Below are 27441 nucleotides of genomic sequence, written 5' to 3'. Positions count from 1 at the left end.
TATTATAAAATTTTAAATTTTAAAAATGATCACTCCTTGAGGGCCGGCCTGGTGGTGTAGTGATTAAGATTGTACATTCTGCTTTGGTGGCCCGGGATCGTGGGTTCAGATCCCGGGTGCAGACCTATTGCTCATCAAGCCATGCTGTGGTGGCGTCCCACATACAAAACAGAGGAAGATTGGCACAGATGTTAGCTCAGCAACAATCTTACTCAACAACAACAATAAATAAATAAAATAAATAAACAAAAGTAATCACTTCTCATCACTTGAAAATGTGCAAATACTTTTTTATCTCCAGGTGACATATTACCTTGAATGCCACCATATAGCTAGCGTGCACCTGCATATATATAAGCTCCTGTTTGTGTATAGTTGTCCAGGTGTGAACATCAGGTGCTCACTTGAATATTAGTGCCTGCTGTAATGTATGCATGAGAAGAAATGGGGGAAAATGCAGGAGGGAGAAGCATAAATAAACTCAAGTCATTATAACCCATGAAAGGCATTTAGTATTATCCCCAAGTCAATGGGATGTTCTTAATATTCTTAACTGAGGAGGAGATCCTGGAAAGAATGAAGAAAAGATTTATGAAAAAGTACTAAAAAGTTATTATCATCTAGGCACCTCCTAAAAGATGCCTGTAGTACATCCACATGAGCAAATTTTCATGTCTAATAACACTCTAGATTATTTAAAGCTCAATTTACTGTGACATTCCCAACAATTTAGGAGACAGCGTAGACAGCAGGCATAGTTCAAATATTACTGACATCCATCCATGCCAATCACACCTCGTTCTTTAAAGCAGGGGACCCACCTACATATCAGATATTCATTAGTAGACGAAAATGAGTTGCACAAACTTGGTGTGTTTGCATCAATGACCCAGACCCTTTTCTCAGGCTTTCTCCTTCCCCCATCCTCCTTAATTTTTCCTCCATGTTTCTCTTCTGATCTCATCTCAGTCTGGCTCTGAACTCTAATTTGTATGATACTCTCATATGCCAATTTTGGATGCCCGCTGGTCTTCAAAGTATTCATAAGTAAATGTTCTACCCCAGATCAGGGAACCCCGTGGATTGCAGACTCTACCTTAGTCACTGGTGGTTGCCAAAATGACCACACCCAGCCTCTCTCCTCAGTTCCACCTCTCTGATTGGAGGGGAACCAGGAGACTGTCTCAAATCCAAGTTCACTAGACCAGGAGGAAGAATGAGGGACAGCACTTTCAAATCAGCTGATTAATGGAAGTGAATTCTCAACTTTGTACCTATAAGAGCTGGCATCATTTAGAACAAAACTGAATTTCTTGGTTTCATTATTTGAAAACTGTACAAAGCACTGTAATAAGGAATGAGAAACACATGATTTATGACTCTCCACATATAGGAGATTTAATTCTGCCTTTTGCTCAATGGTCTACCCATTGTGTGAGCAAAGTCAATACCAATAATGAAATGTAGACTGAAGGGCTAAATCAATTCAATAAAATGCAATAGAAAGACTAGAAGACTGAGTAAATTTGGAAAGGCTAGTGCCTGCAAGATTAGTATTTGGACAACAGGTAATTACAAAAATCAATACCCGTATATGAAAACATGACAGGCAGCCATCCGTCACAAAGGCAGAACCATTACTAAAGCTCTGGGCCCTGAGTTAGGATGAGAGAACAAAATATGTCTGTGCAAAATCCCTATCAGAGGTTATACATCTGTGTGTGTGTGTCTGTGTGTATGCATATGCTCTCCCCGTGCGACTGAAGGAGAGAGAAAGGCAAGTCTAGATGGCTCATTTTGTATTTCATTTAAGCCTTTTGCACTTTCTCTGTTCCTTTAGCTTTTAGTAACTTCGATCTCACTTTGTCAACGTACATCATCCCGCCTTCTCATCCCAGCCTCCTCAAGGGGAACATTATTATGAGGTCCTGGCAGTGACTAGAGCCTTCAGGAGGTGGAGCAGAGGAAGCAGGTCTACGATACGAGCCACTGCTTTATGTGTGTTGGGAGAATCTGCAAGCACCAAGAGGCAACCTTAAGGGCACCCACAGCAAAATAAAAAACTAAGCACACGTACACACAGACGTATACTACACATATCAGATAAGACAGTAACTTAAGTGTCTTAACTGTGTTCCTGGGCGAAACTGAATATGAAGGAATGAATATGTCACCACTAAGAAGTTTGTGTACATTAAGTCATTGAATCCCAACAAAGACTCTACACTGGAGGTGCCAGCATCTCTATTTTACAGCCAGGAAAAGAGGCCTGAGAGGTCAATCAGCTTGTTCAAGGAGACATAGCTGGTGAGCAGGGAAGCAGCATCGGAAGATACAGCTCTCTGACACTGATGAGTGTGCTGGCCATCCTTTCATTCTACCACCTCCTGTCTACTACCGGGCCCTGGGGGTGCTTCTGATGTGGCCACACACAAGTCTCTAGCCCGCTGTTGGGCATCATTGCTATTGACAGGCTTCAAGGCCAATCCATGGATCATGTAGACAGAGCCAGTTAGACTAGTGACTTCAAACTTCCCCAGGCCATGATGTCTGTACTGCCTGACCGCATGACTCCTTGTAATGAAGAGTCTGACTCTGTTTTTTGATGTTTGGCTTCTGACGGCTTTTAAGCCTTACCCTCCCTCTTCCCCTTCTGCCACATCTAAGCAAGCTGATAACAAAGCTCAGGTGCCTCCTCCGTTGGCACCAGTAGGAGCTTCAAACCTTGCAAGCCCCTGGCTGTATGTGAGAACCTCACCTGGCCCCACCCCTAACCACCATAAAATCCTCGAGCCCGTCTTCTTTCCTGCTGTCTCAAGCCATGGTCAGTCCTGCTTTGGAGCCATTCTGCTCACCCTCATAAGCCTCATTACGTGAGTAATCCACCTTCCTACATCCTCTTAGTGTGTGTGGTGTCATCAGTCTTGACATCAGAACCAAATTTTGGGTAGGAGTCCATCCTGCTTTTGTGGGGGTACCACAACACTTCTGAATCAACTTTGTGCCAATAATGGAATGAAATGCTTTCACGGCCTTTAGAGAAACCCTCCAAGTTATAATTTTCAAAAAGTGATGGTATGTGATCCCCCTAACCAGAAATCTGTCCTTCATTTTGAATGGCTATTTGTTTTTCTGTTAAAGGCAGAGAATGATCAAGATAATTTCCATTTGGCACAGGAGCCATATAAGTTTAATTTATTTTTAGACCATTTTAATAGTACTTTTTAATTTAAATTTATATTAGATGGACAGTATTTTTCTTTATCTCAGCCTTGGCACTACTGATACTTGGGACTGGATAATTCTTTGTTGTGGGGGCTGCCCTGTGCATTACAGGATGTTTTGCAGCATCCCTGATCACTATCCATTAGATGCTAATGGTACCACCACAATCTTCTCCAGTTGTGATCACCACAAATGTCTCCAGATGTTGTCAACTGTCCCCTAGGAGGCAAAATTACACCTGGCTGGGAACTACTGCTCTATCTTCATTCCACAAAGTAATATGACTTTTCCAACAAGAAAGAGCAAGGATCAAGTCCTCTGTGGTCCCAGTGGAAGAGAGACAGAAAATGAGATGAAAAGCCGTTAGGCTATATACATCCCAGTGCAAGCAAGCAAAATCTATAATAAATTGCAATTATATCTTCAAATCTCTTCTTTCCACTCAAACTAATTTAGACTCATCCTCAAAATGGCTTACATGCTATGGAGATGACTCTTTAAAGCTTATAAAATCTTTTTTAAAAATTTGATTACTCAGCTGCTTATATGCAAATGCTGGTCTGTTGTCTAAAAATCAGAGGAAGCTGTGCTGACCACTGTGATTTTCCAGAAATATCACATATCACAAGGTATGCATTTTAAAGTATTCCAAAAACACAGAATGTTAACAATTGTTGACATGATGGACATAGATAATAGACTATTTAATGGAACATAGATATCTGTATTATATCCATTGGTAACCTTTTAAAATGGTTCAGAATGCTTGGTTTTAACACAAAGTTGGTTTATTGGCTCAAGTCCCCATCTTATCAATGAGTTTTCCATGAAGGACAGATGATAGCATATACTGACTGTAGTAATCTCGTTGTACTATGAGGAGACAACAAGAGATGCTTTGATTTTCTTTAGGTTTTAGGGGCAGAAATGACTCCAGAGACAGAATTGGGAAGAGGAAGACAAATCACACCAAAAGTACAGCATCTGACAATCTTGCCTCTATTGATACTGGCATGTATCTTTGGTCCTCTATTCCTCAGTGCTCAAACATTAAAAGGATATATGCAAAGGCATGTCAATTAATTAGATGAAAATTGCTTTGTTTCAGTGTCAAATATGGATCTAAATTTTGATAATGTAAGTTTAATTTTCCTATTTCTTTGCCCTTTCAACATTACCCTAAAAATCTAAGTGATGACGAATCTGGCACCAGTCATTTGAAAATCCAAGTACCACTTACCTCGGCTTTAATTTTATTGTCTCCAAAACAGAGGTGTTGTAAATAGGCTGCGGCATTAGACTGGACCGAAGGAAACTGATGCTGCAACATCTGAATCACTTCAGGCAGTTCCGGGTCTCTCCATCCAAACTCTCTGAACAAAAGGAAGGCGGGAGAACATGAGAGAAATCCTGCCACACTGTTGATGGATTTGTTGATGTTGAGGTGTTAACTCATTTGTGAAATGCACTTAAGAGTTTACATGCGATTATTTCACAAATGATTGTTCTGGTTTTCTTGCACATGTACACATTTTAAAAAAGATTTGAAAAGATTTCCTCAAGTAAATGGTTTGTAAGTACATATATGTGTACGTAAACATGTATGTATAGATACATATACACATGTACACGTATATAATCTTAAATGCATCAGCTGAAGTTACATGTTTACGAAGACTATGATAAAAATGACTTAAAATGGCACATGATTTTATTAATGTATACATTTTTCATTTGGACTTAAATGGATAATTTATAAGGTCACATTTAATTCACCATTTCATTGATTCAGGGAGAGCATTGACCTAAATTATCAGACAAGAGAAAATATGACTGGATAAGTCCAATCCAAAATGTTCTAATAGCAGTTGATGTCATCACTTTTATTATTTTTATGATGATTATTATTATCATAAACTCTTCTTTAAAAATAGATTCCCTAAATGGTTCTCTAGGGATGAAAAAATAGCAACAAGACTTTACAAAAGGAAGCCATTTATTTGAAGAGTTAGGTTTATTCACACAGTGTTAATACATTTTATGCATTGTACCTTCTTTTCCTATATCCTCCTTTTTTACATCAGAACTACTCCAAGAAGCTGATAGTTTATTTAATTTTAAGGAATATGCTCCAAGATATCTAAATCCATTCTAAACCATAAGGCTGATGGTACCATTATGCAAATGAATATTCTTTTATGAAATCAATCAGCTCAACCAGCAAGAATACAGAGGGAACAAGGCCAACTGTGCGGATTCTATTCTTGTAGCAGGGAACCAATTTTTAACAGAGAAATAAAAAAGCAACCTCTGAGACTACAGAAAAAAACTTGACCCCATGAGCCACAAAAGGGTACTATTTATTCGAAGGACAGGGTGGAAGAGAAATGAGACAGCTTTGCAACAACCACTCAACTCCTGGAGAAACAACTCAGAAGCATACATCCTACTGATGCCAGGTCAGCGCTGTCAGCTGAGAAGAGGAGTCATGAAAAATGGGAGAGAGAAGGAACAGGCAAAGGTTAAAAGTTTCCTCGTAGATTCTAACCTGCTCTCTTTATCTCTCCTTTATCACAACTGGTGGAGGTTGTCAAGCAAGCCTTGAAACACCTCGGTGCTTCCCTCACAGCTACTGAAGACAATACGAAATAGGATTCCTTTGAGTTGGCTTAGTTTTTATTGGAAAGATAAAGCATTCGACTTAATGTGCATTAAGTATTTAATAAATTTCCCTAATATCTTAGGCAGACTCATCCATTTTCAAAAGGACATTATAGTACAGTAATACATTTGCTACAAAACATACCTAAGTGATTGCTGATAATGGACAAACTATTGAATTCTTCTTGGCTATGTGATCACAGTAGAAAACAATTATGGATTAAAACATGGGAAGCCTGTTTTTCTTTTTAATTTAATTTCCTTTGGTTGCATGATTCTAAACCACCTCTGCAATATCGAGATAGCATAGTCCCTCTTCCTTTAATACCAGCCTCCTAAAATTCTATTCTCTGTACAAATTAAATCAAAATCTACAGAACAGCTGTAAATTAAAATTAGAAGTGTCATGTAAAGACTGGATGGCTATGATGAATTCAGGTGAGCCAATGCTATTGGAAAGTGATTAGTAAAGAATTCATTTCAGCGCATTTTACTAACCGGATGGTAATTGCTCTCTTAGGCTTATACGGCACATATCAAGAACATCTTTGGAACAAAGCTCTAGGGCAACAGTCTGAGGGACTCTGCACACATGCATGCACATGCGTGTGTATGGATGCATACACACACACAGAGCCCAAAGTGAGATAGAACAGACGGACACTCCAAAGAATCACGAATCCAGGAGGGGTCTAAAGTCTTCACTCTGAGGTCAAAAGAAAGGCTGTTATCAGCTTCCCCTGAAATCTCTGGAATCCCAAACATCCCCTCCATTGCCACTAGTGTCCTCCCACGCCTAATTTCTCACCTCGACCTTGCCGACCATGCTGGTCACCTCCCACCTCACCCCTTTTCCTACTTAAATTATCTAAATATGCAAACATGCAAACCTAACTGTGCTATTATCTTGCTTAAAACCCTCAGCCGTTCCCACTGTCCTTAGGATGAAGACCATTCCCATGGCCCTCTAGGCCTTCCTGGACCTGCCATCTCCTACCTCGCCAGCCTCATGTCACACCACATCCCCCTGGCTATCTGCACTGGTCACACTGGCGGACGGGCAGGCAGTGCTCTCTCCTGCTTCTGTTCCTGCTCCCTGGAATGGTCCTGGACTGGTGGCCTCTCACTCACACTTGGGGTCGTGGATTCTCTGTGGCCTCCTCAGTGAAGCCCTCCTGGATTCCCATCCATGCCGTGCTGAGTCAGTAATGCCACTATTACATCGTGGACTGTGACCGATGACCAGCTCCCTCTCCACTCTGTGGTAAGTTCTGTGAGGCCAGGGCCACAACTCTTTTGGTCATCTTTGTTACCTAGCACATATAACACTTCCTGTACACAACGCCAAGTAAATGTACTTTAAAAGAAAGAAGACATGGAGGAATGAGTGAAGAAAGTGTCCCGGCAGGGAGAGTGTTTCCACAGTTCTACTGGTGGCTACAGGAAAAGCAAGGGTTGTTGCTTTCACCAACTGATCCTTCCTAAATGCTCCCCACTCCCAGACACACACAAAGATGCAGATAAGCACAGACACAGACACACAGTCATTCTCCAGGCTACCAGCCTGAGCAGCCTTTTCCATGCTCTATCTTATCACTCCATGGCTTAAATTCTCCAGTGTCTTCCCACTGCACTTTGAAAAACATCCAACTCCTCAATTCTGCACAGGAGGCCCCACAGATGCAGCTGCTGCCTGTTTCTGAGCCTCTCACACCAACCTCCCTGACCTGCTTCCTTCCTCTTGAAAACAGTATTCATGCTCCCACCTCAAGATCTGGTACTTCCAGGAAGGCTTTCCCCTTGGGTCTTTGCATGGGGCTCTCTTGTCTTTACTAGGTCTCAGTTCAAAGGTGTCTGAGGGGATCTCCTTGTAACTTCTAACAAGTCATCTCTACCCTACTGTCCTAGCTTATCCACAGTACTTATGACTATCTGAAGTTCCCTTCTATTGCTTGCATTATTATTATTTATTGTTACCTGTTTCCCCTCAACACACTCTGCCCACTATAAGCTCTATAGGGGAAAGGACGTTCCTCACAGCATGAAAGAAGGCCCGGAGCCACTATGTCCCAATCCTCATTTGGCGCAGTGAAAACCTGTGACGGTAGGGAACTGGGGGGTTGGGGGGGGGACTACTCAGGGACAGAGTCAAAGGGGGTGAGAGAGATCAGACAGCCAGATAAGACCAAGGGTAACAGTAAGTTAGTGTGTAAAATGACTCAACTGTCACCCAGCCTAAACCAGCTTTCTAGGAGGGGGTCGGAGGGGGCTGTGTGTCCAGGCAGTTTACTTCCGGTTGTCGTAACTGCCCTTCCTCCAGGACTTGGCCACGGCGGCGGTCACCATCTCAGAGAATCCCTGCACCTCCAAAGGCTCTCCTCAGTTTCACCAGATAGATGCTAAAGGAGGTCCGCCCCCCAGCAGAAAGTTTGAGGGAATGATTTATATCAAGTCTCTTTTTCTAGAACAGTTTTGTTTCACTTAGATCAGATTCTGTTTAGATTTTTTGCTGCCCATGGAGATGGACTCCAGAGAAACTGTTGGAGGCTTAGAGGAAATAACCTGTCAGTTTCAATTGGGCCAGAATTCAGTATATGGTACGGTTTCTTCACATAAAGTCTTGATCCTTAAGGACAAGCAGTGACTCACAGGCAAAAACGTTCTGGAAAAGACAAATACCAGTGGGAGAACAGCGTGTGTGAAGGTTTGGGGTCGCTCGGGGGGTTGATGTATTTGGGAAAGGTGCACAGTCGGCATGACTGGGGTAAGTCTGTGGACCAGGAGGCTACAGGTAGGAGGGCTGCCTGGGAACGGGCGATGGTGGAGACGGGGCTGGAAAGCAAGTTTGGGATGAGATCACGAAGGGCCTTTCATTCAGATACAAAACAGTCTGGGCCTGGTCTGCGGTCAGTATCGTGAAAAGGAAATCTAAGGAAATTCAGATTTGTTTAGGCTTAAAGAACAGGCAGAAAAATAACCTTAAGTAAGAATGTGAGTGCGTACTAAAAGTCAGTTGTCAAGGTTCCCCATTAACATACTTTAATTCTTTAATCCCTAACTAGCTTTACGTAGTTCACTTTCATTTTACAGAGGAGAAAACTTAGACTTTGAGATGGTAACACACTTGAGTGGTAGAGCCAAAAGAAAACTCTAGCTGTCTGCTTTTGAATAGATAAATTTGACCATGTAACTATGTTGCCTGCTGTAAACCTTGTCTTGAAATAATATCTAAAACAGTGCTATTTTAGACAGTAAGTCTAAAACAGTGTCCCCCAGGGGACATTTGGCAACACCTGAAGACATTTTTGGTTGTCACAACTGGAAGACGTTACTGGCACTCAGCAAGCAGAGGCCAGGGATGCTGCTCAGCATCCTACAACGCATGGGACAGTCCTTCACAACAGAATTCTCTGCTCCGAAATGTCATTAGAGCCCGGGTGGTGAACCTTGGTCTAAACATGGATTGCATTTGATCGTTTCTGTTGAGCAAGCGTGTTACAAATTTTTCACTCTTTGCTTACTGTAGTAGAATGGGCACAGGATTTGGCATTGGAATAATTGGGAAGGAAGTCAGAAAGTGAACACTGGCTTTCTGCTCTTTAGCCTGTAAATACAGGATAGTCCCATAGTGTTTGCTGGCCTTGGTTTCCATGGATCAAATATAGAGAATAATGCCACTTATTTCATGGGATTTCTTTTTAAATGACAACATAATATACATGAAAGCACTTGGTAAACTTTTAACAGCTAGATATATACTAGTAATTGTTACTCTAAGACTGCTATAAGGAATATATATATATATATTTAATTTATATAATATTATTTTTAAAAATAACCTTTTACTGATGTGTTTTCAACTGGCTGGTATACTTATTTGAAGGAATGTAAGTGTAAGGAGAGATATTGCCTTAGCTTGTAGTAAGAATTACGTATTAAAATTTGCCATTATGAAATGATTTCCTTTGCCCCAACCCCCTTCAGAGACCGAGTGCTCCAGCAGGCAAACTTCTTTGGATGCAGTCAGAGCGGGTTCAAATCCTGCTCCACCATGGCCTTTCTCTGCATTCTGGGGCTCCTCCTGTGTCTTGTCTGCTGCTGAATCTCCACTGGCTGGTATGTGAGGTGTTCTCAGAGTATATGTTCAGTGAGTCCATCTGTTATACTGAGATAATAATTCCTACCTTGGAGTATTGTTGCAAGGATTAGAAATAATACACATGAAGCCCTTAGAGCAATGTCTGGCACACAGTGTGGGCCTTCAAGAAATGTCAGGTATCATATACAACTATATAAAACATATATAACTGAAGACAACCATCTATGATTTCCTACAGAAGCCCAACTCATAACTCTCATTTGTTACTGGGCTTCTCTTTAGAAATGTTAATGGAACTGGAGAATATGCAAATGTAACCTTTTCTCCATTAAAACTTGTCACACAGACCAACAATATTGTGACTAAATCTTCACTCTTATAGGCACTATCTGAGTTGTTAAAATTACAACGTGCTCAGCACAGGGCTAAATAGCAAACAGTTTGAACTTCGTCACTATGTTATGCTGGCACGGAAACCTAAGAGTTGATTTACTGTCACAACATTTTATCAACTTTATTTCTCACTGAAAAGAGCCCCAGGACCACCAGAGCCTTCAGGAATCCAATATTTGATTTTCAGCACAGTTTTACCTCAGAGGGATATTGCCTACTTTGACTGCTACCTCAATTTCCATTGGAGGCAGGGTTGCATGAACATTTTTTAAATATGAAAATCTCAATCATTTATAAGCTTTTGAACTCCAACTAAAAGTTTTAAAGACTATATTGGCTTTAATTTTTACATCCAGAGCCATGAGGTGGCCTGTCTTGTGTTTGATTTGGTCTTGTTGATAGGGCTATGGGGGTGCAGAGGGGGTGGTCATAAGAAAGTTACATAGAAGGATTCTTTTTTTAATGACAAAATGGAGAATTTTAATTCTTGTTGACCAATAAGAACTTATCCAATGATAAACACGCAGGAGCATTAATGTCTTAATCCTCATTCATGGATAGTTCGTAACTCAAACAAAAAGCTTCCCTATATGGCTAATCGCATTTAAAAAAAAATATTGCTTTTATATAAACAGTCGCACTAGAATTACGACTATCTAGAGAGCAAGTTCAATTGTTACAGTTTTTAAAAGAAATGGCTTTCTCTAAGCTTTACATTTTGAGAAGATGTAATTCCCAAAACTGTATCATAAGCAATAACAATTTTTCCTCTAGGACCTCTGGGGGCAGCATGGCCCTATGACATCTTGATGATAGTCCAGTGAACCTGATTTCAGACTCCTGGCCTTCAGAACTATAAGACAATAAATACGCATTGTTTAATTTATTCTAGTAGCCACAGGAAACAAATGCAGAGGCCCATCTGACCACAAGATATGGCCCTTTTAAGCTTGGAAGAGACCACCTCATTGGGGCAAGGAGGTAGAGGAAGCTTCTTGGAATATTCCAAGAGGCACCACCTCCAATTCATGCCTCCGGGAGTCCTCTCTGTGACGTCTGATGATCAGGTAGACTCCTCTATTAATTTACTCTGACTTCCCAACCACCTCTTGCTGATCTATTTGCACCTGCAACTTCTCTGACCTTAGGCTTAGCTCAGTAAGGCCTAGGAGCCTTCTCTTCTCACTATATTCCCGCAGCCTGCCCGACTGCCTGCTTCATCTTAGGATTCAGTCATGAACCATTCACTCCTCCAGCCAGTGTTCACTGAGTGGCCACCGTGCGTCTAGCCATTGGGGATATGGTATTGAACAGAGCAAAGGTCCCTCTCCTTGGGGAAATTGCTTTCCAACAGTAACTGGCAATTAATCATTAAAAGAGTAAAACATATTATTTGTCAGTGATAAGTGTGTATTGGGTTGAATAGTGTCGCCCCCAAATTCATGTCCACTTGGAACCTCAGAATGTAACCTTATTTGAAATAGGGTCTTTGCAGGTGTAGTTTAGGATCCAGATGAGATTTTACTGGATTAGGGTGGGCCTTAAATCCAACAAGAGTATCCTCATGAGAGAAAGAAAAGGACCCAGAGACACAGAGAGAAGAAGGCAATGTAAAGATGGAGGCAGAGATTGGAGTGATGTGGCAACAAGCCATGGGATGCCAAGGATTGCTGTAACACCAGAAGCCAGGGGATTGGCATGGGATGGTTTCTCCTTCAGGGTCTCTGGAAGGAATCAACTGTGCCGTTACTTTGATTTCAGACTTCCGATCTCCTGAACTCTTAGAGATTAAATTTTTGTTGTTTTAAGACATCTAGTTTGTGGTACTTTGTTATGGCAGCCACAGGAAACTGATACAAATGTGATGGGAAAAATAAAGCAGAAGAGACACAGGCAACACCTGTGTGTGTGCGTGTGTGTGTGTGTGTGTGTGTGTGTGTGGTGTGAGTAGGGGGGTTATTATTGTAAATGCAGTGGCCATGGAAGACCTCCCTGAGAAAGTGACCGTGCAGCAGAGCCCTAAAGGTGGTGTTGGGTGGAGAGAATGTTCTAGAAATGGAGAACAGTGGCAAAATCCTGAGGCAGGAGTGTGTCTGACATGTCAGGCAAGAGGTTAGAAGGACAATGGGTGAAGTGGAGTGAGTCCCAGGGACCATGTTAAGAGAGGCCACATGGGCCCAGATGACAGGATTTGTCAGCCATGGCAGGCCTTATGCTTCTGCTCTGAGAGGTACGGGAGCCATCAGAATGTTGTGATCTGATTCACATTTTTAAAGAATCACTTTGACGGTGGTTACATGGTATACATCTGACAAAACTCATACACTGTAGGCCTAAACTGATGCATTTATCGTATATAAATTATACCTTGATAAAGCTGAGTTTACAAAAGGGATCCCTCTGGCTGTGGTGTTGAGAACAGACTCTAGGGTGTGGGATGGAACAGGGGATGGTGAGCAAAGTCCTGCAGGGATCCTGGTGGGAATGGTGGTGGCTCAGCAGATGGTGCTGAGAAGCAGAGGGACTCTCACGCATTTTGAAGGCAGAGCCAGAAGCATTCCCTGATGGGTTGCATATGAAGTGTGCAGGCGAGAGATGCTCAGTGAATTCTTCTGATAAGGCCCCTCTGCTTCTCCTCTCACCCAATGTTCTATGTTAACTGGTGACTCCTGTTGCTTCATCTCTCAGGTCCAGCCTGGGGCTGGTGGGGTGCACTGGTCAGGCTAGGAGCCCCCTGGGGGGACTGGAATCTATTATTTCAGAATAAGGAGGAACAATGTCAACTAACAAGTTTTCTACTGGCTGCTGGAGTAGAGAGAGAGAAACAGTAAAACAATGAGAAAATTCATTATTTCTGGACCTTTATGGGTACTGGGTGCCTGAAATAAATCTTAGCCAAACAATGGGCTTCTTCTCTGAATTCAGTTTATTAGGAGTTGAGGGGGGAAAATAAGCCAAAATTTATGCTACTATTTATCATTTTTAATCACATGTAAAGTACCAGTGAATTTCCACTTCCAATGAAGACCTAAATATTCTAACAGACCATTAGATTACAAAGAATATTATTGATTATACTGCAATATCTATGCAGTATCAATTAACTTTAAATACTATTTACTTATTAATACAACTAGACTTTTTCAATAAAAATATGCTCCAGAATGAAAACTTAACTTCATACACATAAGCATTTAGTTGCCCTGGAAATCCTACCAGTCTCTGTTTGGTAATAATAGCCCCAGGGAAAAAACAACAAATTAGTATCCATAAATTTTTCCTTGTAAGCCATAAGGACTTAATGGAAAATGTTTATACTCTACGACAACATACCTGTTTTAAAATTAACAGCCCATGATGCTTCTTAGAAAATCACCTGCACCTGTGAACCTCCAGTGTGAACAAGAGGGAAAGGATTTGATGCCCAATATTTAGGTTAGGGGTCAAGATTCAAGTGCGTTTAATCAACAGTTTTTACCCTGTTGATATCAGAAGAAGATGAGGATTTTGCCTCAGGACTAGGTTAAGAATTCGAGAAAAAGCCACAAAGGACTTGATCACCTTTGAGAGGTTTTATTATACATTTTTATACGTATATTTATGTGCGTGTGTCTATATACATATACTATATATATATATATATATATATATATACTTATATACATATTAAAGGGAACTTCATATTAAATAATAGAGGAAGATTGGCCCTGAGTTAACATCTGTTGCCAATCTTCCTCTTTTTGCTTGAGGAAGAGTGTCCCTGAGCTAATATCTGTGGCAATATCCCCCTAATTTTTGTATGTGGGATGCCGCCACAGCATGGCTTGATGCGTGTTGCATTGGTCCATAACTCGTATCTGAATCTGTGAAACCTGGGTTGCCAAAGCAGAGTGTGTGAACTTAACCACTATGCCATGGGGCAGGCCCCTGAAATATCAATGATTCCTTTAATGAAAACTTCTGAAGTTATGACAGAAGCCACAGTTATATAGATAGATGCATCCTAAATGCAAGAATACCATCTCTTAAGATTCCACAGTAGGCTACACGTTTCTGGAAGTGAGAACCTGTCCCATGGCACCTGTCATGGTGTCTTTACAACGTAAGCTGTGAGCACATTCCTGAGGGCTGATTGCTAACCAGAGTCCAGTGTTGGCTCTAGCAATGACTTAAGGACATCTGTTGCTGATTTTAGTCCTGCAAATGTTTGGCAGCATGTTGCACATATACAATTTCATCTTCGTCACCTTAGTTCTCCAAAGAATCACCACTCAATTGATTTCAGATAACACTGAACAAAGACACTTCCTTTAAAGGAAATCTTAATAGAATCTAACAAAATTTGGTCCAGAAAGGTACTAAGTGGGGCCGGCCCAGTGGCGCAGTGGTTAAGTTCACACGTTCTGCTTCTTGGTGGCCCGGGGTTTGTTGGTTTGGATCCCAGGTGCGGACATGGCACCGCTTGGCACGCCATGCTGTGGTAGGCGTCCCACACATAAAGTAGAGGAAGATGGACGTGGATGTTAGCTCAGGGCCAGTCTTCCTCAGCAAAAAGAGGAGGATTGGCAGTAGTTAGCTCAGGGCTAATCTTCCTCAAAAAAAAAAAAAAGAAAGGTACCAAGTGCGAAAGGTGTTTGAAGATATTCTTAAAAATGAGGCAACAAAGTGTGTGAGAATAGCACCCATGCGTTGTCTCCTCCAGGAGTATCTGGGAGGGTTTTAATGGATCAGGAAAAGTTCTGGGTCCTGGGGATGTGAACATTGAGTCCTGAATTCAAACTACTTAGACTTAGAGGAGGAAACAGATCATAAATAGGAAATGACCATACACTGAGTAAGAGACAGTCTTCAAAAAGTGCTAGAGCTGCATTTAAAGCCCATCTAACTGACTTCTTTCCTGTTGGATAGTGCTGGATTCAAATCAATGTAAAAGATGGCAGAAATAATTATTACTAACAATAATAATAACTGTGCTATCGTGAATACTCAAAATAATGGCTCATAATTTCCAGAATTTTTACATATGCATTTCTATTTGATTTTCTTTACATTTTAGAACTGGAGGGCACCTTTGCCAGGATTTCCCACCCTTGTTGTATAGACTGGGAAACTCAGGTCAGACAGTTTAGTGACTTGACCAAGCTCATGAGTAAGTTAGTGCATGGAACCTGGTGGCCACTGTCAAGATTCGACGCTTATGCAACGTTACATCTAGCCAAGATATCTCATCCATCAGTCTGTTCTGCAATGCACTCAATCTCTAGTTCGAAACATAGGTTCTTGCCTCTGGATTACAGTGGGTAATAATGTCGGAGCAAAATTATCTAGCAGAAAAAGCATGTTATCTAAGAAGGAAGACAATATTTATTCTTACGGTTTCATGGATTAATTTCCTGATGGACACAGGGTCATGCGGTGTAAGGGGGTGATATTCAGGAAGAGAAAACTTCAAAAAACAAGTTGCCAGGGGCCAGCCCGGTGGTGCAGTGGTTAAATTCACACATTCCACTTTGGGGGTCTAGGGTTTGCCAGTTCGGATCCCAGGTACAGACCTATGCACCGATTGTCAAGCCATGCTGTGGCAGGCGTCCCACATATAAAGTAGAGGAAGATAGGCACGGATAGTAGCTCAGGGCCAGTCTTCCTTAGCACAAAGTGGAGGATTGGCAGCAGATGTTAGCTCAGGGCTAATTTTCCTCAAAAGAAACAAGTTGCCAGCCATGTCCATGCTATCCAGCCAAAACAAACAGGATCACCTCTGTGACTGAACAAAGTTGGGCTTATCGCTCCTAACAAGAAGAAAGAACCCACAGCATGGGACTTTGACACATTTCAATAAAATGCTGTTAGAACAGACTAGGACTGGGGCTTGTGTTAGGTCCTTTGGTGCAGATTCAAGGGAGCAGGGCTTTGTTCTGGATTGGTTGCTGCCAGGACATAGGGGAAATTCTGTTACTGAGTATCTTAAAGATTCTTATCTAGAAGAAGGGAGGAATAGAGCAGGATTCAAACCATGATGCGTGAAGAAACAGCAGTCAGCCCAATTAGCCAAGATAGGTGGCTGTTGTCATCGGTGTTGTGGTTTGGATAACATGCATGTTTTGTCTGTTCAGACAGGATTACAGAGGGGTCTTGATTCTGTCTTGATTCATCGTGTTCAGAGTGGCCTTGTGTGATGTTGACATCCTGTGAAATTATTTACTCTTAAAAGAAGAACACCAAGGCCTAGCTGTGGATGCCTGTCTAGCTCTTGGCTGCCAGGGGCTGCTCTCTCTTGGCCACGAGGCCTGGGACTGCCAAATGAGATCTAAGGAGTCACAGAAAGGGAAGGGAAGGCGCCCAAGACCAGCGTTCCTTTCTGAAGCTGGCTGCCTCTGCAGAAGTATTATTCTGGGGGTTAAAATGGTGTTCTTAAGCTCTATCAACATGACACCAAAACTACACGTGAAAAGGAAAGGAAAGAAAAGATAAGAAACCAGTTGCTCTGTCTCCATGAAGCCACACGTTAACTCTTTTTGTATCACTGACTGGTTATTCTGCAATCATGTAGATAGCAAGTCTGACATTTAAATATAACTACTGATGAATGATTTCGTGGATTCTGTCTCTCAGCTTTTCTGATGTTGTTACACGCAATGCGTCAGGAATGGGAGGAAAGGTGCTGCTGTTTAGTGGCTAGAAAAGGAAACAAAAAACAAACCATAGACATTTAGTTACGTCTATAGTTACTCGTGCCCACCCAAAAAACACACTTATCTAGGTCTCTTATTTCACTCTGCCCTAAAGACATTCTAAAGTAGTTATGAATACTTTGGGTACACTCTTACTATTACAAAAAAAGAACTAAGTGTCCAAGTGGCCATTCACAATTCTCTCTCATTACTAGACTAAATGGAAAGGAATTCCATCCATAGGTATTTTTTAACCATATTTTACAGCACTTTTCCTATAAAGCTATTCATTTACCTCCATTTCTGGTGTCTGGATGTTTCTAAATTTTAAGCTGTAGAGGATATATTCACCCTTCATTTTGAGTAAAATAACTAACAATGGATATTTATTAGTAGTCCTTCAGATCATGGGCAAAAGGAGTATGGACGGGCCAGCTGTATATCATTATACTGGAAGAGTCCATGTCTGTGCAACTGAATATATTAGCCAGCTTCTTTTTAAAGTGCCATAATAAAAAAAGAACGTATTTGTTTCAAGAGAATAGTGTTTAATTACCTTTAATTTCTGCCCATTGATAAACTCTTAGACCAGGCTTCTATTACCTCTGTGTCTGCCTAACTCTGGGCAGAATGACTGTGATTAACTTGAAAACTAATTAAAAAGTTTGCAATGAGTTTAAAGATATTTTCTGTTATTGCTCCCATAGACCTTTATAATTTAAAACTGGGTTGATGGGTGGGCAGGGCAGATGAAATAGGTTTGATTACAGGAAAAAAGAGTAAGTGGCAGATAAACATAGTTTTATTTATGCAAATAATAAAAGCATACAGTGTTTGTTTAATCTTTTTCATTAATTAGGAATTGCAGCTTCTTCATGAAGTATTTACTCACTAGAAAAATGTGGTTTTATGTTTCATCTCCATAGCAGGGAACTGAAGCCAAAGGGAAACAAATAACTTGGATCTTTAAGGATATGGATGTAGGGGCCAGCCCTGTGGCCTAGTGGTTAAGTTTGGCACACTTTGCTTTGGTGGCCCTGGTTTGCAGGTTTGGATCCTGGGCATGGAGACCTACACCATTCATCAGTCATGCTGTGGGAGTGACCCACATGTAAATAGAGGAAGACTGGCATTAATGTTAGCTCAGGGCTAGTCTTCCTCAGCAAAAAAAAAAAAAAAAAAAAAGAAGAAGAAAAAAAGAATACTGATGTAATATTTAATGGTACAAATTGATTTTTAAAAACTCAAATAGTTTTTTCCTCTGTGAGAAGTGACTGAAGGCAATAAATGGGCAGAGCTTGAGTGTATATAACTGCAGAGGTTCCCAAACGTTCTTGGCTCAGAGGGCCCTTTGTGTCTGTAAGTTTTTCATGGTGTCCCTGGGCAAAAGAAACACCTGACACTTTCATTTACTAAGTAGTTAGGGGGTAGTATTAGCTATGTCCTAACAAGTTAGTGCCTCTTGGGCACTACCCAACCTCTCAAACTTTGGAATCAGATATTGTCGCCTTCATTTCCTCTCATATTGAATTTCACATGGTTCTCACTTTTTATGATAGAAACCTCTAAAAATCTAGATTTGCAAAGTTATGACATCATCAAAAGGAATGTGACAATTGAATTTTGAAACTGAACTAACTCGAGTTCATGTTTCTCTCGGTGTCCAAGAGATGTTGTTGTGTTTCTCTCAAAAACTTAAACTATCCTGAGGAGCCCCTCTTTGCTGTGTCCCCCCGGGGCACCTTGGAACACAGTTTGGGAACAGTAGTAAATGAGTGGTCCTTCCAATACTTATGACCTAAACCTAAATAAAGAATTTTCACACAATGAACAATTATTTCAGGAAGGGGGGATGATGCGTATAGGAATAGTAAGTTTATCTTGTAAGATTTAAAATTAGAATTTCAACTAAGTGACACAGTGGATAAGTTCAGTGAACATAAATGCTTGTCATTTGGGAAAATATTCTTACTCATTCGTAACAATTTCTCCTTTTGTAAATGTTTTATTTTGTGACTTTTAAAGACCTAAGTCATGGCATTCCTTAACAGTTCTCTATGTATTTAAAAGATGCTTACAACCGAATTTGGGGAAGTTACCAACATTTGAAATTGCCTTCCCTTTTTTTATCTTAGTAAGAGTACGGTACAATGGAATCATGCAATGCTCATGACAAAAATATCACTTTAGTGACAGTGGTATTACTGAAAACACATCATATTAGATTCGCATGCTCTTATAATGCTGTTGAAGTTTTCATTCTTGCACTTGATTTTGAGGAACCTCCCTCATACCCATTTCCTGCCCTTTCTCCAGAGTCTCTCTCTATTGAGCTCTATGGACTTAGATTGAGAATAAGAAATCACATGAGGGACACGGGACTCACAGAAAGCAAATGAGTTCAGTGGCGTGAAAACTCTGCTCTCAAGGGATAAAGGGGCACATATATGTGGTGACAGAGAAAAATTAGACTATAGGTGGTGAGCACAATGCAGTCTATACAGACACTGATAAATAATAATGTACATCCGAAATTTCACAATTTATAAACCATTATGACCTCAATAAAATAATTTAAAAAACAAAACAAAACTCTGCTCTCAGGTGAATGTAACAGGCAATCTTTCTAGATCTGCCTAGAGTGATCAGAAATTGTATGGAGATAATACTTTATTATCCACTACCTCTAGAGATAGTTACAGACTCAATAATCAGAGAGAATATCTCCTTACATAACACGACTTTACAATAAGCACCGATATGACTTTGTTCCTACAAGTAGAAGTCAAGGGAGAAAGAGCTCACATTTATTGAGCACGTCCTGCTCTAGACGTGCTAGGTTCTAGGTGCTTACTCACTTCACACCCACCACATTCCCATCAGGGCAGTACCATTAATGTCCCCATGCTATAGATGTAGCAACTGCAGCACAGAGGGCCTCAGCAACTGGCCTGCAGTCCCAGAGACAATCAAGTGATGGAGCCAGAATTCAAACCCAGAAGGACTCGCTTCAGAGCCCACACTCTTAACCAGGAGGCTACACTGTCTGATCAAACATTTTTCATTATTATTTTTACTAACAACTAGAAGTTAGAATGCATGTATATCTCTCAGAAATTTTACTAGCATAAGGTAAAAATTCATCTAATTTAGGACTAATACCATGTCTATTATGATTTTGCAATGGCAATTGCTTTCTCTGTTTAAATCAAGACTCATACAATTTTAAAATTATCAATAACTCACGCAAAGACAATTTCATGTCACTGACTTTTATAAAGCAATCACATTATTTATCTATTCATTTATTTTGTAAGACTGTCGCTGAGCTAACATCTGTGCCAATCTTCCTCTATTTTGTATGTGCAATGCCACCACAGCCTGGCTTGATGAATGATGTGTAGGTCCGGGCCCAGGATCAGAACCCGTGAACCCTGGGCCACTGAAGCGGAGCATTCGAACTTAACCACTATGCCACTGGGATGGCCCCACAACAACATTATCTTTAAACAAGCATCTCTGTTATGCTTCCTCCATTTATAACTTCAGGCAATCTCACTCTAAGGATTCCAGGACCCAGAGTCAGGTGATGGAGCAGAGAATGAAAGGTCTTACTTGGAGAAAGATCAGTGCTCTCAACCAGTTCTTACATATTATCCTTTTCTTTTCTTCCATGATCTGGTCTTTAAATTTTACTTAGCTCCACAGTGGGCCCATTCCTCCAAATTCCTTCCAAATTTGTTAAGCTCTGCATTTCTCTGGCTTTTGCAAGCCACATGGGATTCATTCAACTAACGACTATGATGTCAAATACAATAGATCGTCCACATAGCTACATCCATAAAGAGTCACGCTATTTGTGGTGCAATAAATGACACCTTCCAGATATAGTACATTTTCCTAATTTGTATTATTCTATTAACCTTAGTGTTTTCCTGTTTTAAATCTTCCATAAGGGATTTGCTATGCCAATCAAAATCAGCTGGTTGGAATTCAAAACAGGTATCTTTAAGCAAGATCTGATATAGAATGCTTATCTTTTTGTACCCTCAGTATATTCATTTATTTATATTAATTTAGTTGGTGTAATAGATTACCTTGTCCCAAAACTAGTTAGTATTTTCTATTAAAATCCACTATGATGATCAATAAAATGCTTTCTATTGAGTGGACATTCAGAAAATGACTGTCTAAATCAAATAACCTAAAATCTTGACTAGATTTTAAAAATTTACATAAATCATCCCAATTTTAGTATACTCAGCTTAGTAGAGTGATAGGCCTTGGTAGTTGCTCAATAAATGTTAGCAGTCAATTAAATTTTCTTCCCAACAACTCTGTGAGTAGGGTCTATGGTTATCTTTACTTTATAGATGAGGAGATTGAGGTTCAGAGAGCTTAAGAGACTTGCCCAAAGTTGGTAAAAAGAAGCCCTAAGAGTCACCCTCGGCGTCAATCAGTCCATACCCTATGTTCGCTGCGTGAAACAGAGCCCACCCCATCCATGGCTGTGGTTCTCAGGGATGGTTAAGGAAGCAGGAATTTGTCTGGGCACAAAGGAGGAATTTAGTCATAGGCAGTGCAAAGAACACCATTGCTATTTTGCACTATAGAATTGAGCACAATCAAATTTTCTGGTGCTCTTCAGGGAGCATTTGACTTCCATTTGAATAAGCATCAGAGATGCAGGCCATGCATGCACGTAAAGAAGCATCAGAGGCGAGGGCTCAAAGAACGCTTTCTTCCACTAGGTCATAGGAAATGCACATTCTCTCGTGTTAGGAGAGCATGGTAGATTCATTCTACCGCAGTGCATGTAAAAAAAAGAAAGTAGAAGATTTGGCCTAGATTTTTCTTAAGTGTAAATAGAAGTGAGTAAGATCTACAAAATATTTCTCTGAGTTGAGGGAAGCAGGTGTCATCTTCCTCTGCAGATTTGGAAATACTAGGATTGATTAAAATATTATACACATTTTGATGGTCCAGACACACTCTGGAAGGCACTACTTTAGGTGAAAAATACTGGCAGTTCAGCTGAGTATCCTCTTTTTTCAGAGTGTGCCAAGTGGTTTGGGTTGCTGTTGTTATTTAAAATTCATATTCTGGGTGATGCCGGAGCTAAAGTTTAGGGCTAAGTTTTAAACACCTTCCCTTCCTCCCCTATTATGTACGTGTCATCTATGAGTTTTTCTCAATATGTGGTGACCTATTTCTGTCTGAGTCTCTGCAATATTGGGGGCTTTAAGTTTACTGCCTATTGTGTGATTTAATACTTCCTTTGTGGTTAAACAGAAGAGGGGAAAGAGGCTTGAAGGAGCAACATGGTGGGGAGGGGCCGACAAAACTAAACCTTACTTTATGGAAAAGCCATCCCAACTGCAGTCATGACTCCCAGGTCTGGGCTGCTTTCTGCTACAGTTTGGGCCTCCAGCTATTTCAGAACACTGTTCCCAAAAAGCAGACTTTGTATTTGCTGGTTTTACACACACCTCAACCAACCAGACCTTTAGACAGGCCACTGTGTGACAAAGAAGCATCTTTGGATCCCAGTATTTTTCATGTTCATTTAGCAGCAGGGAAGGTATCAAATATTTTTGGAAAAAGACTCTTAGAACTAAAGCCACTATAATATTATAACATAAGGAGAAACTCAACCTTATTTCATTTTCTTCAAAATGCAAAATCCATAAAGTGGCCATGAACATAAGGTTACTCAATCTAGTAGGATGCTGATGAAGGCAAGGGCAGGCATCCTTATCTTGGAAGAACACAAATATTTATAAAGGACTATTTCTTCAGTAATGTTGGGAAAAAATATTGCTGCACATAAAAGAGTGGATTTTAAGCTCCTCCCTCTTCCTTAACGCGTAGCATCCAATCACACACAAGAATTGTAAATTCAGTTTCCATAACAGTCCCACTGCTGGAGCCACAGCCCCTGGCCTCGCTTTGAAAACTGTGATGTTTCCTGATGGGCTCCCTCGTTCCAGGCAGGAACCCCTCAGGGTTTAGCCTGCACACCACCACCACTGCAATGCTTCTAAAGCAAACGCGAGCATCCTTATGACCCTTCAGAAACTCTCTCCTTGTGCTCTGTCATTCACAGGACTTTGTTCCAGAATTGCCCCCATATGCTGCCCCCTACCTCCTCCCTCAGCTGTGCTGCCTGCTCTGTCTGTCTGCAGTTCCCTATACAGTGTCGCTTCCTCCATTGCTAACTTGGCCCATCCCCCATCTGCCGGGCATATGCTATTCTGTTCCTCATTAGCACCTGTCAAAGCCCTTTCCTGGTGACAAAAAAGTTGATAATATCCATAGACGATATTAGTATGTTAACACAGATACTTAAAATATCATTTGTGGGTCATCCCACTCTGCAAAAAAATGCTGTCTAGTTCTTGACACTATAGAAATTTCCCTGGCCTCTTGTGGCAAGCGAGCAGAATCTGTAGTGCTTGTCACACTGAAATTGTACACTTCTCTGTGTAATTGGTTAATGATGGTTTTCTCCACTAGAGAAGTAAACCCCAGTGAGCTGAGGTCATGCTATTTTTAACTCATTATAATGCTCCCAGTGCCTAGCACACTGGCTTATATACAGTAAGCGCCTGGAGAATGAATGAAACTATTCCAAGGGAAAAATATCTCAAAGATAAAAACAATAACAATGACAGAAAGCATGTATATACAAATATTGTACAAGTGCTAACTTAATAGTTACTTGCTCCCTTGCTTACCAAACCTCCTTTACCCCGTTCATTTATTCATTCACAGAATATTTGCTGAACGTCAATGAGACACAGCGAATGATGTAAGATCACTGGCCCCAGGACCTTCTGTCTGGGAGGCAGAGGGTGGAGTTAAGAGGGAGAAAACGCCAAAGTAAGGCCGGGTCTCTCAACTTTGGCACTATGGACGTTTTGGGTGGGATAATTCTTGTTTGGGGAAGGGAGGGGGCTTCCCCGCATTGTAAGATGTTCAGCATCAGCTCTGGCCTCTGCCAACTTGATGCCAATAGCACCCCCTCCAGCTGTGCCAACCAAAAACCTTATCCACATATTGCCAAATATCCCCTGGGGGAGAGAGGGAAAAATCACCCCCTGTTGAGAATTACTGTTGTAAGGAATATTTCTGATGCTGCCATAGAAAACTAATTGGCTCTGGTCATATTACACACCGCTGCCAAAATGCAGAGTCAGTTTCCTTCGTTGGATTCCAATGAGTTCTGGTCTAGGACCGTGGGTGTGAAGGGAAGAGAGGGAGAGGGCGTACACTAGTTACCTCTTGTTACCTTTGGTTCAGGCTCCTAAGTGGATGAATAGCCACCAGCCCAGTAGGAGGCACAGAGGACCACATGTGACCAAGGGGTAGGTGGAGAGGGGATATTCTAGGAGTTCATCGGCCATCCTAGTTGCAGCCTGATGACTGTCAGGCCTTCTGTGGCATGTCATGTCCTCTTAGTGCTTGACAAAACTGTTGGGTGAATGAATGACTATTTTATGCTGGCTCCTTATAGGCAGCTCTGCAGTCTGTGCATATATTTGCAAGAAAAGGTATCTGGGAGTCCCTGTACTAAATAACTCTTCTCATGCATTTTAACATCATTGTCACTCTCCTATTACGCTGCCAGACGCTCTTCCATCAAGGAACAGAACTGGTGTAGCATTTTCAACCATTATATTCCTGGGGTGAATAATGCTCTTCGGCTGCTCTGGTGTCTCAATCAAACTTAGATTTCACTGAAAGTCAGATCCTTTCAGCACTGCTTCCATGAGCACTGTGGCGGCAGGAAGCCCGCCTTGTACCTCAGGCTTAATGGATTTCCTGTAATAAACCCCAGATATCAGAGCAGTGCAAAACCCTTCCCATCAGGGAACCTGGCATATGGTGCATGGTAACAAGGTCCACAGGCTAGGCAGGCGACAGACACATGGTCCAGAGGGGCTGGAAAGCTGGCAGAGCTGAAAGCATTTGGAGGGGCTGGCTCGGACCCTGCTCTCCTCTCCTTTCTCTCCCCGGAAACATAGTGGCTTCCATCTGGTCTCCCAAAAACCCTTTAAAACATTAACTTGTCAACATTGGAAAACAAGCGTATGCTCAGGCACCAAGTGGGCAGGCAAATTATTCAAGGTCACACAGAAAAATCTTCAAGGAACTGAAAAAGACTTTCAAGTTCCAATTCCCCCTCCAAGGCAAGAGAATCTGGTAATCACTTCATCCTGATTAAAATAAAATGACCTAATCTTGGGAAGCTTTGCTTTTGTCTGCTCTCCACTTTTGCACAAAAAAGTATTTTTTTTCTTTTAGTTAAAGAGATTACAGAAAACACTAAGTAGTTTTTTCATCTTTGGAGTGGAAGAAGGTCATTGCATCTGAGATAAAGACTATAGAAAGAAAGAAGATAATCTTCACCATGATCAAGAGAAAAAGCAGTCATGTTTCTAAAGTTTGGGATATTAAAAAAATAGTAAAAAACCCCAAGAATTTTAAGTCACCTTTAACAGCATCCCTATTTTTAGATTTCATAAAGTTTTGACCAAGGTGCATTTAAACAGAAAAGGTTTGTACGTTCTCTATAATCTTTTCATTTTTTCTATTTTTGCTTCTGATTCCCCTTGGCATGCAAAAGATCAGCCAATTAGAAGTCTGTCTCCTTCGTCCGTCTCTACTATAGGACCCAGCGCATCCTTCCTATAGACGCTGTGACGGTCAGTTTTATATGTCAACTTGGCAGGCTACAGTACCCAGGTATTGAATCAAATACTAATCCGGGTGTGGCCTTGAAGGGATTTTGTTGATGTGGTTAACACCTACAATCAGCTGACTTTAAGTCAAGATCACCCTCAATAATGTCGGTGGGCCTCATCCAAACAGTTGAAAGCCCGCCAGAGCAAAAACTGAGGTTTGCAGAAGAAATTCTGTCTCAGAACTGCAGTGTCAACTCCCGCCTGAGTTTCCAGACTAGTGGCCTGTCCTATAGATTTCAGACTTGCTCAATCCTGCATCTGCATGAGACGGTTTCTTAAAGTCTCTCTCTCTCCCCCAATGTGTGTATATATGTATAATATAAATATGTATGTATATATACACATAAATACATATACACACATATACATACACACATACACACACATATATATATAAAGATTAAAAGAAAAAATTACAAGAAAATAGGAATCCTCTATTTCAGATCTTGAAGGATGGCTCACTCATACAGAGAGGTCAAAAGGACAAAATGACACTTCCTGGTGGTTAGACCTCTTTGGAAGGTCTGGACCACAAGATGCTATTAAATAATAAATTACCACTATAATGTATAAAATAACGACACATTTTAAAATTGTTACTTCTAATGGATCTAACTTATACTAAGAAAATGAGCTTAAAAAACCCAGTCTTAAGTGAAAACCTAATGAGAAAAACAATACAATTAATTTTTTGTAATATAAAAATATTTTAAAATGTGTGATTTGGATTTTTAGTGTGTAAAAATAGGGCATATGTGAAATAATATGAAAAAAGAAGCAAGGTAACAAAGATTATCATATTACTGGCAACCATTAAGGAAGTAACATTAAATTTAGTGTTATTGGGAAGTATGTAGATGAGTTAGTGGGTAAAGAATTAAGCCATATAAAGGTAACTGAATTAATTCTGACATATCCCTAATCACAACTAGCCTGAGAGCTGGAGGCTACAGATCTTAAGTGTCGATGGCTCGGACATCTTGGAGCGCTGGGTCTGGCTCCGTGTGCAGGCTGATGCAGGCAGGGGGTGGACACCTTCCGTACGACTCACAGCCGCAGTCATGCGTGCGCATGTGTGTACTCACACTGCCCCTTGGCCCAGAAGGGATTTAGGATGGTTTCCTTCCATCTAACAAAAAATAAGAAATTAAAATTAAGGCTCTAAATGTGGAGGCAAAACGACCCAATAAGCATTAGCAACAGGGCCACTGGCTCGCCATCAGTCCTGGTTTTTCACCGATCCAGGCCGTTTCTCTGGGTTTTGCCCCAAACTAAGACAAGGGGGTGGGCTTGAGCCTCTTTATATTCTGGGAGTTCCTTCCTCCAGAACCTGCTGACAGAATACTTTATTTGTTATTTGTTGCATGCTGACACTGTGCTTAGGATCTGGCAAACTACCCAGTGTCCTCCCGGGTGGTTTGCAATCGAGACTGACAAATACCCAGTTATAAAATCCACCAGCTGAAAAGGCAGTTAACTCTCCCAAGGACAGAGTCACTTAGCATTTTTATTTGGCTTCTGTCTCAGACATTAAAGCAGCATCTCAGGATCCTGCTGAACAAACCAAGGGACATTTGTTCTCCACCTCTGGAGAGTGGGCCGCCTAACTTAAGGGCAAATCCTTGTGGGCTCCACCCCGCTAAGG

The 27441-nt window shown here is 41.1% G+C and overlaps 1 protein-coding gene across 11 annotated transcripts in view; it reads right to left on the bottom strand.

Annotated features, from left to right (window-relative positions):
• CTNND2 (catenin delta 2) overlaps positions 1–27441 on the bottom strand; it is an 888536-nt gene that overhangs the window by 243248 nt on the left and 617847 nt on the right. For all 11 annotated transcript variants that reach the window (XM_023625841.2, XM_070246034.1, XM_023625845.2 and 8 more), the window contains one exon: positions 4466–4598. In XM_023625841.2, coding sequence (XP_023481609.1) covers positions 4466–4598 — 133 coding nt within the window. The remainder of the gene's footprint in view (positions 1–4465; positions 4599–27441) is intronic.

Source organism: Equus caballus, chromosome 21, assembly GCF_041296265.1.
Source record: "Equus caballus isolate H_3958 breed thoroughbred chromosome 21, TB-T2T, whole genome shotgun sequence".
Classification (NCBI taxonomy): domain Eukaryota; kingdom Metazoa; phylum Chordata; class Mammalia; order Perissodactyla; family Equidae; genus Equus; species Equus caballus.
The sequence above is the reverse complement of the archived record's forward strand: the minus strand, read 5'-3'. Positions and strand labels throughout refer to the sequence as shown.